The sequence below is a fragment of the Podarcis erhardii genome, assembly GCF_964252035.2.
Source record: "Podarcis erhardii genome assembly, chromosome: 3".
Taxonomy (NCBI): Eukaryota; Metazoa; Chordata; class Lepidosauria; order Squamata; family Lacertidae; genus Podarcis; species Podarcis erhardii.
The window spans coordinates 87,128,834-87,144,388 of NC_138507.1; the positions used below are offsets into that span (position 1 = coordinate 87,128,834).

General features: G+C 40.5%; 1 protein-coding gene across 1 annotated transcript in view; it reads left to right on the plus strand.

Annotated features, from left to right (window-relative positions):
- Positions 1-15,555, plus strand: part of DNAH8 (dynein axonemal heavy chain 8) — a 131,578-nt gene that overhangs the window by 51,751 nt on the left and 64,272 nt on the right. The window contains exons 37-49 of the mRNA XM_081854116.1: positions 1,117-1,270; positions 1,392-1,555; positions 3,580-3,682; positions 4,185-4,289; positions 6,164-6,325; positions 7,722-7,946; positions 8,548-8,720; positions 9,104-9,282; positions 11,161-11,348; positions 12,027-12,113; positions 12,258-12,365; positions 13,149-13,283; positions 15,069-15,230. Of these exons, the coding sequence (XP_081710242.1) occupies positions 1,117-1,270; positions 1,392-1,555; positions 3,580-3,682; positions 4,185-4,289; positions 6,164-6,325; positions 7,722-7,946; positions 8,548-8,720; positions 9,104-9,282; positions 11,161-11,348; positions 12,027-12,113; positions 12,258-12,365; positions 13,149-13,283; positions 15,069-15,230 (1,945 nt within the window). The remainder of the gene's footprint in view (positions 1-1,116; positions 1,271-1,391; positions 1,556-3,579; positions 3,683-4,184; positions 4,290-6,163; positions 6,326-7,721; positions 7,947-8,547; positions 8,721-9,103; positions 9,283-11,160; positions 11,349-12,026; positions 12,114-12,257; positions 12,366-13,148; positions 13,284-15,068; positions 15,231-15,555) is intronic.

Below are 15,555 nucleotides of genomic sequence, written 5' to 3' on the forward strand. Positions count from 1 at the left end.
TAGTCTAAACCACAGTTACAAAAACCTACTTCTAAGTATGATTGCATCCTGTGGTTTGGGCCTAACAAGAGTTAGCTATAGTCCTGGTTCACAGGTTAAAGGTAAAGGGACCCCTGACCATTAGGTCCAGTCACGGACGACTCTGGGGTTGCGGCGCTCATCTCGCTTTATTGGCCGAGGGAGCCGGCGTTCAGCTTCCGGGTCATGTGGCCAGCATGACTAAGCTGCTTCTGGCGAACCAGAGCAGCGCACGGAAACACCGTTTACCTTCCCACTGGAGCGGTACCTATTTATCTAGTTGCACTTTGATGTGCTTTCAAACTGCTAGGTTGGCAGGGGCAGGGACCGAGCAACGGGAACTCACCCCGTCGTGGGGACTCGAACCACCGACCTTCTGATTGGCAAGTCCTAGGCTCTGTGGTTTAACCCACAGCGCCACCCACGTCCCTGGTTCACAGGTTACATGAAGCCAAACAATGGCTTAGCATGAATGAGCAAGCATGCTGGCACATACTGAGAAAATCATAGATGCTTCACTCCTCCCCTCCTTCAGCTACTAGTGGGAGCTAAGCTGCGATTTGGCTTAGTATTATGTCCAAATAAAGACTCATGGTTTGCCTCACTCCAGGTAAATCACAAGTTGTATCAAGGTTTGTTCTTGGCTTTCTGTTTGTGGTTTGTTTGAGGGAAGCAAACCATGAACCTTGGTTCAGACATAATACTAAGCCAAACCATGGCTTAGCTCTCAGTATCTTGGCAGCAGCAGGGGAAGAGCCAAGCAGTCTTGATTTCTTCACTATACACCAGCATGCTTGCTCATTCACGCCAAATCATAGTTTGGCTTAGCATTACGTGGGAACAAGGCCATAACACCTTTAAAATTGTAAAGCTGAACCACAGTTAGCTCCAAAACTCAGAGGAGTGGGGAAGAGGGAAGAGAAAAAAGGGTTGTGTGACCCAAGGACAGCATTATGTCTACACCTAGGCACTACCAAATAGAGATATTTAAAGTGGGGGGAAAACAGTTGTTAAAAGACTATAGTAACAATAATACTGTATTGTGAAAAGGGTCACTCTTCAATTTCATGCTGCTATTTTCTTGCCTCCTATTCTCAGATACAATGCACCTTTTAAAAAAGAGATTCAGAACTGGGTGTTCAAACTTAGTACCTCCAGCGATATAATTGAAGAATGGTTGATTGTGCAAAACCTCTGGGTTTATCTTGAAGCTGTTTTTGTCGGCGGAGATATTGCCAAGCAGTTACCTCAGGTAACTTTATCATGGTTCAATTATGTAAATATTGATCTTGAAATGTAGCTGCGTAGCAGTAGTTTGCACTTTAGAATGACATAATATTCATTCACGTTTCCATTACATTTACTCTGTTTAGGAAGCGAAACGTTTTCAAAACATTGACAAATCATGGATAAAAATAATGCAGCGAGCTCATGAAAACCCCAATGTAGTTAACTGCTGTGTTGGAGACGAGACTATGGGGCAGCTTTTACCGCATTTACACGAGCAGCTGGAAGTGTGCCAGAAGTCATTGACAGGGTACAAAGTTTACAAACTTTTTGAAAAAAATCTGATCCTTTTAATTTAGGTCAAAGTAATAGTCCATCTTAATTAACTTTTTATGGTTTTAATTAACATTGCATGCTTCTTAATTTTTAGTGTCATTTCGTGTTTGGTATTAAGGGGAGAGTTCTGGGAATGGTGTTTTGGGACGTTATTAAGAGATTTTAGGGGATTGATTTGTAGCATGTGCAGCTGGCATGCTCAGTGCAGATTTATGAGTTTAGGCCCATATATGTAAATTTGCTTATGGTCTTTGGTATATTTTTTAGTTTGGTAAAAAAAAATCAGAATAATAATATAAAAATCACTTTGCAAATAAAGAATTACTGTTCTAGTCTTGCATATTTTTATTAATTCACTCCAGACAGTCAATTGCCAAAGTTAAGTTATGGCTCAAAGTACAGATAATACTGGAAGGTAAAAAGCAGGAATATTTTCTTCTGTTTATAGTAGATCTTCCCATAAATCTAGGCTTCTCTACACCCATGCTTCACTTTTTATACTTTTAATTTTCTAGTACCAGAATTTTAGGAATTGGGAGAAGCTGGAGGAATTTAGATCTGTAGCTCCCCGATTAAGGTCAAGGATGACCTTAGGTGATGTTGGGCACTAGGTAGTAGCTGGGATGGGTATTTTTAAAAGGATGTGTGGCGGGTGGGGGTGGGGGTGGGGGTGAGAATAAATAGTAAAAAACACAAAAAATCTGAAACTACAAATGGTCCTGAATGAGTCTCAATATTATTGTTTATGCAGGCTGAGAATAAATATCAGTGCACACTGATTTATCATCCATTAGCATGTACCACAATATGCAAAAGCTAAAGTAGCATTGGATGTGAGGCACGTGGGACAGAGCAGCTTTGGCCCAGTTGCATCATAAATCCCTCTTCCATCACTTACTTACTACAACTTCTTACCAGAAATGGGGAACAGGCAAACTCCCAAGGCCTTTAGGGTGTTGTGCATGTGGTATGAGAAACCCTGCTGCCATCTCAAACTCTCATCTGCACCCGTTTGTTGTGTGCTTTCTTTGGCCTCCTGGAGAGCAAAGGATGTTGCCACCTCATTGTAATGCCTGGCACTGCGGCTGTCATGTGCTTGCAATGAGAGGGCCCCCTTAGCATGGGGAGGGCAAAACCAGGATCGCAGAGTTCAGAAATCCAGTAGAAGTCATCAAGTGAGGTGGTTGTGAAAGGAAACAGATAGTGGTATTACTAGCAAGATCATGTTACATGAGGAAAGGCTTCCTAAGGCAAGAAAAGAATTGGGAGTAGGCAAGAGCTAGAAGCATAAATTGGGTCTATAATCTGGATGCCCGTAAGTTGCACAGATAAAGGAAAGTGGATATAATGGCCAGAAGCTTGTTATAATGCAGAGGAGCAGAGCAAGAAGAGCAGCAAAGCAATTTTGACCCAGGAAATTAATAAAAACCAGCAGTAGCTCCAGAAGCATTTCCAGGTTCAACTTGTGGAGGTCTTAGGCTTCTGAAGCTGTCCACAGATGGGCATGAGAATTTCCAAAGGAGTCGCCATGTTAACTCTGCTGCAAACCAAGCCAATGAGGAGTTTTGTGGCATCTTAAATATTAAAACTTTGATTATGGCATAAGCTTTTGTGGGTACTGGAAACTCAGCATGCAATCCTGAGATTTGTTGCTATGCATCCTTTGCATAGGATTGATCAGAAGCAGTTTGTTACCTGGTAGGTGGCTTGCTTACCAGAATGGGGAGGTGGCAGAGAGGTCACCACAATGCAACAGAAACACCGGATTGGCTCTGCTGGTGCATCTGCACCTTGCCCACCCCTCTGCTGCTTCATCCCTTCTCTCTCCCTCCTGGTAAACACTCACCTACCCGAAAGTTAGCATAGTGGTTCTGCCCCACTGGCAAATTTACATCTTGGATTGATATTACATACATTTATTTGAATCTCCCAAGTAAGTGCACTTTGAAAAATGGAGGGGAAAACGTTTTCTGAAATAAATCTCTTTTCTTATTAAAGATATTTGGAAAAGAAAAGATTGCTGTTTCCCAGATTCTTTTTTATCTCTGACCCTGCTCTTCTGGAAATACTTGGACAAGCTAGTGATTCCCACACTATTCAGGTAGGTTCCAACATATATATGGGAAAATAGTATTTACTGAATGCAGAACAAATTTGAAACAGCTCTGATTTTGTGTACTTCATGTACCTTTAAAACTACAGTGCAAAGGAGTCAGTGACTGTAAGCATGATTTATGCTAGCTTAATTGAAACGGTTCAACATATCTTGGAAAATAGAGGCTCTTGTTATAGCCAGACTTAGGGTGAATTCCAGGATTTCCTGCACATTAACTACTATACTCTCATCACTCCAGCATGGCTCCCTCTTGTCAGTTCCTATTGGAAACTCTCCTATAAATTCAAATAACCTTTGGCTGAACGCAGCTGTTTACCAAGGAGTAAATTCTCATGGTGGGAAGAAATCCATGTTGGGATCTGGCCATCAACATCATTTGCTCTTTTCTTTAATTCAGAATTTGTGCTCATTTACAAAAATAAGCTAATTTGTGAAAATGTCCTGGCCAGAATACTACATGCATTCATGGATTCTATTTTTCTTTCAGCCACATTTGCCTGGTTTATCTGACAACATAAACGAAGTGGAATTTCATCCAAAGGATTATGATCGCATAATGGCAGTCATATCAAGAGAAGGAGAAAAAATTCCTGTAATATTTTGCATTTTATAAATATAATTTAGTATGATTCTGAATTTTATAATTTTCCCTACATACCATCCTAGAAATTTGGCGCAGTTAAAAATAAAATGTTATTTCTTTGTGCAGAAGGATGTAATAGGACCATTCTCTAATTAGAATATCTTAACTAAAAACTAAAAACCCACCTCTTAGACTTGCCAAAGCCTGAATACGATGATAAAATGTTTATGAGATACAGTGGTGCCTCGCAAGACGAAATTAATCCGTTCCGCCTTCGTCTTGCGGTTTTTTCGTCTTGCGAAGCACGGCTATTAGCAGCTTAGCAGCTATTAGCGGCTTAGCGGCTATTAACGGCTTAGCGGCTTTAAGAAAAAGGAAACAAATTCACAAGAACTCGCAAGACGTTTCGTCTTGCAAAGCAAGCCCATAGGGAAATTCGTCTTGCGGAACGACTCAAAAAACGGAAAACTCTTTCGTCTTGCGCGTTTTTCGTCTTGCGAGGCATTCGTCTTGCGAGGTACCACTGTATACAATATTGGGCTAGCTTTTGATGACTGTGGATAAGGTAGTATGGAGTTAGTCTTTATACATTAACTAACTTTTAACATTAATATTTTTACTAGACAGTATGAAGCTTTGGAATGTATGAGCTACAAGCCTATGAAGCAGCAGTAGGCAGTGCTCTTTGACATATTTTATCATATGTATAACAACTGTTTAAAATTATAACAATACTCTAGTTCTTTTGTTCCTCAGTAAACCATGTTTCATGAAGTAGATTCTTGCTCATTTGATGAGGTAGACAGATCAGAATGGAGCCCTCAGCATCAGGAAGGGCACAATCATATTAGCTTTTCTGTGTGTGTACCTGTGAGTTTGTTCTGTGTTTAATGCAATTTACTCCCAGGTAACTCTGTGTGTGGGATCTTAGGGTGAGCAGTGTACCACTCCTGAGTGCTCGATGCAATCCCCCAAATTCACATCATTTTTTATCCAGCTGTGAAGACAGGAACAAGGGAAACCGTACTTGTTTTGAGATTAAAATATCAACTTGTGTGACACAGTTCAGTACACTGAAAATGAATTAATTCCACCTCACAATGGCCACCCCTGCGATCAGGTCTTTCTGTGAGGTTTGAATAGCATTTTGAAACTGTCAGGACAGCAGCTCCATGACACAAGGAACTGGCTGTTTAGGTTGTGCTGAGTATATCTGAAGTCAAAGGATGCCTTGCATAACAATTGCAAAAAAAAAAAAAAAAAAGCTTCATTAAACCATCGTGTCAAAATAAGCTCATTGAACTCCAACCCATCACTTAATTCTTCTTTCTCAATATCCTGATGCTCTAAGTAATCTAGGTAAACACTTTTTCCTGCCTCAAGTAACAGGAGGAACACAATCTCACTTGGTGGTATTCTAGTTCCCATTAAGAAACACATTTAAAGTAAGACCAACCGTCTCTTCTTATGGTCTCATTGTACCCCATTTGAACTCTTCCTTTCTTACATATTTGTTGTTGAGAAAATTGCTTTAGTTTACCGGTAATTTTTTAGACATCAGAAAATGGAAGAATTGGGACTATTAGGATCATGGAATCATAGAATTGTAGATTTGGGAGGGATCCTGAGGGTCATCTAGTCCAACCCCCTGCAGTGCAGGAATCTCAGCATGCGGTCCCCCATCCAATCTGAAAGCATACCAGAACTTGCTTAGCTTTGCAGAATTTTGAGGCATCCAGTTTGATTTGCCTACCTTATTTCCTGAGCAGAAATGCACAAACTTCTGGTATTCACCAGTGGGTACCTTGTCTCCTTTCTTAATCAAACTAAAGAGACTGTAAACCCCATTTTGAATAATTAATACACAACTTTTAATTTTTCAGTTGGACACCCCAGTAAATGCAAAAGGACCTGTAGAGCTCTGGCTGATGGATCTACTGAAAATGCAACAGTCTTCATTACACTGTGTCATTCGGGCAGCCTTTTATCAGATTAGTGATCCAGGGTACCAGCTACTGAATTTCCTTTACCATTTTCCAGCACAGGTGAGAAGTCTGAAAAGCAGGTAAGATCCAGCTATGAAGGCCTGAGGTGAAAAGGCTAGGTTTGCATGCTGAAAGACAAAATGAAAAAGCTTGTCAATATGCACATATTTTTCTGGATTGAGACTTAGCCATTTGTGAGAATAAATACAGTAGTCATAAGTAATAGGCACATCTACCCACTTTAAGATTCCTTTTGATATCAGTGGCATTTATAATTGCTTAACATTAACTTGTGTGTGCACAATATTATTTGTCTCTGCTAATGGATGTGGTGTACTTGTTGAGGGACTAACTTGTATGTGATTCAACAGGTGTAATGAATGATCTGAAAAGATGTCGATAGTGGTTGCTTTATTTATTTTATAGTTAAATGGTAGTTTTTAGAGAAGACAGAATGGAGAGAGGATGAGTCCACAGTCCTATGCTGTCAAGTTCAATTTTCTGAATAGCAGCATAAAATATTTTTATTTGTTCATTCATTCATTGCATTGCATTTACATGGTTCTCTCCTCACCCAACTCGTTCTTTTCTCGCAAAAACTTTGGGAGGCAGGTTAGGCTAAGGGAGGGTGACTGGTCTGAGGTCACGCTGTAAACTTCAGTGCAAAGTACAGATGTAAACCTGGTTCTTTTCAAATATTCCAACTACTAGTAGGTAGAAAGGTAGGTAAAGGACCCCTGGACAGAGCTTGTTTTTTTCAAGATCAGGGCCCAGGAAGGCAAATGTTTTTCTTGTAATTCCATGAGCATTGATACCCAATGAAGCAGCAATAATGCTCACCCATTGTAAGTCACCCATTTATTTGTGTAACAAATAAATTTATTTGTGGGTGACAAGTCCCCATATTACTAGGGATGGAAGGGTAGCTGGAATTTGCTGGCCATGTCCATTGTCGTATTTGCCTCTGTCATTCTAAGTTTTTACAGTGTTATTGTAGGCTGTTTTTAGTGAGTATTCCAGAAGTCAAAGTTCCTTCTCACTTGAAGCTTCATGATAAGCTTTCAAATGTGCTTTCTCCTGTTTCTTACCTTCAGGGAAGAGTCATACTTGTGACATACAGAACAACCCTGACTGTTTTACCTTTGACGGTTTCTAAAGAAAATATTATTAATTATCTCTGTGCTTCACTATGGCAATATGGTAAAGGAATTTACAAGGTTGCTTATGGACTTCACTGAATGTATGTGAAAATGATGATAGAGAAGAGGACCCTTGAAACTTCCTGATTTACTTCCTGCCTCCAAAGGAAAATCCATATCAAAACCACATTCATTAATCGTTCTAGTTAATCACCCTAAATTATAGTTTAAAAGTATGAGCTGGTGGTCTATTAGTTATAAATTGGAATGCACTATAAATATTCACGCACATATTTTATTTGTTAAATTTATTACAGGTAGGGTTGCTGGGAATTCAGATGCTGTGGACGCACGATTCAGAAGAAGCATTAACCAACGCAAAAGATGATAGGAAAATAATGTCAGTAACAAATCAGAAATTTCTGGATATTCTGAATACACTTATTGGCCAGACAACTCATGATCTTACAAAGTTTGACAGAGTGAAGTTTGAAACCCTCATTACTATTCATGTGCACCAGCGTGATATATTTGATGACTTGGTAAAGTATAAATGTTAGCTGAGATCTTTAATGTAGTTCATATCTTACTTACCAAGTTTTGCTATGTATCCAATATCACTGTTTGGCCTGGCTGGGATTGTGTGAGAGAATCACAGTCTCCAAGAAGGAGGTGAAAGACAGTCACTAGAGTTCCCTTAGATTTTTCTCCTCTTAAGAGTAATTGGGCCATGGTTAGATGTAAGCAGTTTCTTGTATGGTTAGATGTAAGCACTGTTTCTTAAGCATCCACCAGAGGATGGTTAAACCTGTACATATTTAGCCCAAAGCTGGCATAAACTTCTAATGGTGGCTGGCAAGTACTTAACTGAAGAAGTGCTGCCCAGTAAGTCATTAAGGCCTTGGCTGGGAGAGGAATAGAGAATGAAAACAACATAATTAATCAGTATACTAAAGCACAAAAGTAGAAAAGGTGTGGTGACAAAAAAAATCATAACAAAAAAAATGCTCTTAGTTACTAGAAACGAGTATTAGGGGAGAAAATAGCAGCGGGAATAATTTTAATGGCGTAACTTTTTAATTCACCAAGTGAATTACCGTATACTTCTGTACTGTTATGATATAATTAATGTTTTTTTTTAAGGTTAAAATGCATATAAAATCAGTGACTGATTTTGAATGGTTGAAGCAGTCCAGATTTTATTTTAAGGAAGATCTCGATCAAACATTGGTGTCGATTACGGATGTTGATTTTGTTTATCAAAATGAATTTCTGGGATGCACAGATCGGCTGGTTATAACACCATTAACAGACAGGTAAGAAGAGTGGATTCATTACATATTATCTATAATTTAATAATGATAACAATCCTAAATGGTCAAGGTGAGGGAGAATTGAAGGCAGTTGAACTACCACATGCAAAACTCTGCCAGCCTCTTGCCAGCAGTGTGGAAGTAAGAGCAGAGCAGCGCTCTTGCATTTCGCAGACCATCTCCCCTCCCTCCTACTGCAAGGGACCTGTCATGGACTTGCAGAGTCTGAGAATCTTTGAGCTCCATTGTGGGGACCTGATCCTTTTACCTCTGCTGAATGGGGGCTTGTGTGTTACCTGAGTTCAAAATGTAGAGTGAGGTTCAATTGCATTGTATTCATACACATCCTTATTCTATACTGCAGTGATCTGGATTTACATTTACAGATGCTACATTACTTTAGCTCAGGCTTTGGGAATGAACATGGGAGGAGCGCCAGCAGGACCTGCTGGTACCGGCAAAACAGAAACAACGAAAGACATGGGGAAAGCTTTGGGGAAATACGTAGTCGTATTTAACTGCTCAGATCAAATGGATTTCAGAGGACTGGGCCGTATTTTCAAAGGTAAGGCCTGGCTTGTTGAACATAATGAAAACGAGTGATGGAATTAACAGCGTTCAATGCACCCCTGGTATTTGATATAGGCTCATCAGATCCTGTAGTTACTGTCTGTCACAGTATCTGCCTAAGCCAGTGTATGGAATACAAGGGGGATTCTGCCCCCTGCTCATGCTGCTCACCAAGCCTTCACTCGCCATCCCATGGAAACTCCTTAGACCTTCTCCTTTCTACCCTGTGCAACTTCTAAGCCCTCTTTTCACTCTCCCAACCCTGCTTCTGAAACTGCTTCCCTGTTCTGCACCCCCTTGAGCCTCAGCCAATATGGCCAATGATCAGCAATTGTGGGAGCTGTAGTTTGTTTGTTTGTTTGTTTGTTTGTTTGTTTAATTTATATACCATCCTATACCTGCAGGACTTAGGGCAGTTCACATTTTAAAATCAGAATATAAAACCGCAAAATACATAGTTCAGCAACATCTGGAGTTAAGTGCATACCAATCTTCCTAACAGAAACCTGTGTGTTTAAAAAATTCTTAAATTGGAATATAAGAATAATATTCAATTCCTCTACCCAATTATATGAGAGTAAGCCTCATTGAACTCAGTGGTAATTCTTGAGTAGACGTTGATGGAGCTGCAAGGTTACTGCCCTGTGGAGTTTACAGCCTGAATGCAGCAAAGAGGAATCAAGGGAAAGAGATTCAATTCAAGAATTTACTTGGGAGCAAGACCAATTTAGTGGGACTTACTCTTGAGTAAACATGTGCAGGATTGGCCTGCCAATATCTGATAAGGGGAAATTGCAAGATAGAATAATAGTTTTTATGGAAGACTGAGTTAAGAAATGTAATAACAGTTTGTAAGATGCAAGCTGAATGTAATATGAAATTAAAATATATTTGCAATATAGTATACTGTACTACAGCAAATTGTAATGGTAATAAACAGTTACTTGTTTCATAATTAGAAACGTACTGCCCTAATTTTTTTCCCCTAAGGAGTAATTCATTTTTTAAAATGGTCTTAGCTTTGTTACTTGTGTTTAAAAGACAAGAGAAGAAAGATTACATTACCATGCAAAAGTTAAGAAAAACAAATTCTACACCTGTAGCATGTACAAGAAAGTGTTTCATATTGGAATGCCAGGTTGGCAAAGGCTGGTGTACCCACTGTGGATTTCTGGAAAAGTACAGGACTGATCTAAATGTCATGGCCCCAACACTGAGATGGCTAAAAAGGCTTTTGTATGAGGGCTGTAGCAATTGTGCATGCAAAATAAATTGCTGAATTGAGTAGTCGGGATTTGGTATTCTGACATCACTCTTACGAAGCTTTGGGCCTGAGAAACCATTAATTTTCTTAAAAGTTCTTTCCTTATGAATACTGCAGCTGCCCAGGAACATAGCTGTCAACTTCTCCCTTTTCTTGCGAGGAATCCTATTCGGAATAAGGAAATTTCCCTTTAAAAAAGGGAAAAGTTGACAGCTATGCCCAGGAAAGTTGTAGGAATTGGTATGATACGCTCTTGGTGAGTGTGCACACTCTTTTCTCCCCATTCGCGTCTTTGACAGATGTATGTATGTACCGGTATATATTGGGGAAAGTTAACATTTTAAACGGTATGTTTGAGCAAGCGCTGTTGCTTGCAGACACCATACAAATGGCCTTCCAAATACATGCTGACAGTGGGTGACGCCAGCAGATGGCTTGCCATCACTTTTCTACAACATCAGTACATACCCAGAAGCAGTCTTTTGAGGTTTCTTCTCTGCATATAGCTCTGGAAGAGAGATCTTGCCCAGGCAACATAGAAGAATAAAAAATTTAACCACAGAAAGGATATAATCAGGGTAAAAAAATAAAACCATTTTCCTCTTTTAGGACTTGCACAGTCTGGCTCCTGGGGATGCTTTGATGAATTTAACAGAATTGAATTACCGGTGTTGTCAGTAGCAGCTCAACAAATTTATATCATTTTGACAGCAAGAAAAGAAAGGAAAAAACAGTTCATATTTTCCGATGGAGATGTTGTAGATTTAAACCCAGAGTTTGGAATTTTTCTGACAATGGTAAATTTATTACGTTAAGTACACATTTTTAATTTATTGATGAGAGAAAATCAATCATATTTTTGTTTTGCAATATACTACTTGAAAATAAGGAAAATAAATTACCTTTGTGGTTAATTACTTTGTCTAACAGAGCAATATATTTGAAAACATTAAATTTATAATACCGTAATTAGGATAAACAGAAATGTCATGAAATTGTGGGAAACGTTTGAGTTCTCCAGAACTCTTTGTCAGTTAAGATGTTATAGAAAGCAGAAAGGGAGATGAGGAGATGCACTATATCTGTGTGAGGAGATGCACTATTTTTCTAGAAAAAGGGGTGCCGGAACTCACCATGAATGTCTCCCTCTTTCTCTTATAATGGCAATGGTGCCCACCTGAGAGGTGCCAGAACTGAGTTCCAGTGAGTTCCAGCTGAAAAAAGCCACATATAGCTATAGCTATAGCTATCTCAAATTTATATTCATATTCCATGTTTGGTTTATAATTTGTTCTTCTCCTGTGGTAATTTTCCTTGTGATCTTAGGGTGAAGGGCAAGACGCAAATCTTGATAATAAATAATTGAATTCAAAGAGAATATAGATGCATACCCTAAATCACAATTGTGCACATAAGTTGAGACATGTGCCAAATACTCTGAACAAAATTACCCTAAATTTTGTGTTTATTTGCAGAATCCTGGGTATGCTGGACGCCAGGAGCTTCCAGAAAACCTAAAAATCCAATTCAGAACTGTTGCAATGATGGTTCCAGATAGACAGGTACTATTTCTCACTCCTAGGCAACATATCTCTCAGCTGCATACCTTTACAAAATAAAAAAATAATGCATTCCTCTTTGTTCTTTCTGTTATTTAAAATATTCTAATATTAATAAAATTCTTAATAATTTGCTGTTTTTTTCAGATAATCATGAGAGTGAAACTTGCAAGCTGTGGCTTTATTGAGAATGTCATACTGGCTCAGAAATTCTTTGTTCTGTATAAGCTTTGTGAAGAGCAGCTTACCAAGCAGGTAATATTGCATCACCAACATAGTGCAATAGCTGTAGACCAATGAGTGGTACATAGCTAACAAAGAGTAGTGAAACAGGACCTCTTCGTTCCCCAGAATTCTTACTTGTTATCCTGACCTAAACACCTTTGTAGGGGCCATAGCGTATTTTATTAACTGCCGTGGCCTATTTCTGCAAAGGGACTTATTTGCTGGATGCCACTTCTCTGACCAGAGCTGGTCTGTGATGGCTGACATTCTTCGTGCCCAGACTTCCTGGACCCACCACAGGATTATACCCTGACACGACTAGCATATGTGATATTATAGTGATCAAGTTTTATGCCTTCAGGATATTGTAAAGTATTTGCTCTTTGATAAACCATACAGTAGGTAACCATTTGAGTGACCATCACACTCCACATTATCTCTGGACTCTATGTTCAGGGATGAAAAGCAACATTCCATATTGTCAGCTGTGTCCCTGCCTCTGGCCTCAAAAGTACCCAGAACCTCCCCAGGTTTCCTCAGAGCGTGCCCTGGTGGGGACCTTCCTCAAAGTGTTTGGTTGCCCCCTTTCACCACAAGATGTTGCTCTTGCTTTTGTTTTGTATACCTTTTACATACAAAATTTGTCTTTTCTCAATGAACATTCAATTTCAACATATTACATTAAAGTGCTCTGGTACATTCTCTTAATTTCTCTGGTTAGGATTTTGAGTTTTTGCATTTTAGAAAAATTACGGCTCCGCACACTGTTCTGGCCCTGTTACTGTTTGTAGCATTTGTTGCTTTCATTTTTAGGTTCACTATGACTTCGGCTTGAGAAATATCCTTTCAGTGTTGAGGACTCTTGGATCTCAGAAGAGGGCAAGGCCCGACGACAGCGAAATGAGTACTGTCATGAGAGGACTAAGGGACATGAACCTCTCCAAACTTGTAAGAACCCATCCATTTAAGGTTTTCAGAGGATACTTTACAATGTGGCTACTATGTATTTTTCTCTTATTGCTGCTGTTTCAGATGTGTTTCAAATATTCCTCATGTTCTAAAACTAATTTTAAATCTTTAGGCATGGTGCACATTCATTGAGTATAAAGCACTCCACTCTGTACAGCTACTAGACAGAATTGAGTTTATAAATAAAAGAAGAACAGAAACGCACAAACACTTTTCTATAAGCACTTTCGTGAACACAGATTATACTTACTCTGTTATTTAAATAGGCTTTTGAATTTTGTAAGCAGTCAAATAAAAAAGACTAATTTGGGAGGAGAGCTGTAGCTCAGTGGCAGAGCATCTGCTGTGCATGAATAAAGTTCCAGGTTTAGTCCCCAGCATCTTCTCCAGGAAGGGCTGGGAGAGAGCTCTGTCTGAAATTCTGGTGAGCTGCTGCCAGTCAGTGTAGACCATACTCAGCTAGATGGACCAGGGGCCTTACTCAGTATAAGGCAGGTTCCTGTGTGTCTTACGTCATTAAGAGTGAAACTCTACTGCTTTATTTCTTTTACCTAAAGTAAATTAATAATGCTTAAAACCCACTGATTTCAGTGGAAGTAGTTTTTCACACCTTGCCAATAAAGGTCCGTATAGTTAAAGCCATGGTTTTCCCAGTAGTGATGTATGGAAGTGAGAGCTGGACCATAAAGAAGGCTGATCGCCAAAGAACTGATGCTTTTGAATTTTGGTGCTGGAGGAGACTCTTGAGAGTCCCATGGACTGCAAGAAGATGAAACCTATCCATTCTAAAGGAAATCAGGAAGGACAGATCGTGAAGCTGAGGCTCCAATACTTTGGCCACCTCATGAGAAGAGAAGACTCCCTGGAAAAGACCCTGATGTTGGGAAAGATGGAGGGCACAAGGAGAAGGGAACGACAGAGGACGAGATGGTTGGACAGTGTTCTCGAAGCTACAAACATGAGTGTGATGGCCTGGGAATCCAATTCAGAGGCTGAACTGGAGGAATCCCAGCCTGCACAGGAGTCCCCGCCTCCAGGGCCGGCTGAACTGGGGCAGGGCTTTGATTCTGAAGCGCCTGCACCTGCACCTCAGGAGCAGGCACCAGGTGAATCCACTCTGGCTCCGGAGGTGGTTGAGGACTCAGTGCCTACAGGTGAGTCTCCCCCTGGGTCCAGTAACCCTTCAGCCTCTCCTGAACTGCAGAGGCTCAGGGCAGAGAGGCGAAGGGAACTGGTTTCTCCCAGGAGGAGTGCTCGCCTTAAGGCCAGGAGAGGCGGGTCTCCTGGGGGCAGGACCGCCCCTGGCCTCAGAGAAGATAAAGGCCAGTCAGCCTGGTCCCAGGTTGTGGGAGCAATGTTGTTGAAGAGCTGTTTCAGCCAGCACCCAGTCCTGTCCCCCCAGAGTTCCTGTCCTTGCCCGGCTTCTCGCTGTGGACCCCGCTTCACCCGAGGAGGACTGTCTGCCGACCCTCAACTCAGGTCCTGGACCTCACCCCACGGTAACCTCCCCCCTGGACCAGCACAATGAGTCTGACCAAACTGCGGGAGGCAGGGGAAGACAGGAGTGCCTGGCGTGCTCTGGTCCACGGGGTCACGAAGAGTCGGACATGACTAAATGACTAAACAACAACAACAACAAGTTTTTCATAACCATTGCAAGTCCTATTTCTTTCATTGGGAGGCATGACTAATTTTATCTGGATCAGTGACCATCTCTACAAATCCATCAATTACTGTGTTTAGTTTATTTGTTTGTTTTTTCAGGTAGATGAAGATGAACCCCTTTTTCTTAGTCTTATAAACGATCTCTTTCCGGGGTTGGTATTGGACAGCAATACATATGTTGACCTTCAGGCAGCCGTTGCAAATCAGGTTGAAGAGGCAGGCCTGATTAACCATCCACCTTGGAATCTTAAGCTTGTCCAGGTATTACAGTATACCTCGTAAACTTAAATTGCAGAACCTACAGATGTGAATTTTTGCTCTAAATCACATTTTCCACATTCCAGCTGTCTCAGAGGATCCCTCCTCGCCTCCAATAGCAACCCAAGTATCACATTAGGTAACTTGGGGTGTGCATATAGTTGTGCATTATTTTCCAGAAGCAGTGTTGATAATGATTATTATACCCCACCCTAGTGGTTTCCCTAGCCACTCTGGGCGGCTTACAGCATATATAAAAATATCATCAAACATTAAAAAACTTTCCGATACAGGGCTGCCTTCAGATGTCTTCTAAACGTTGTGTAGT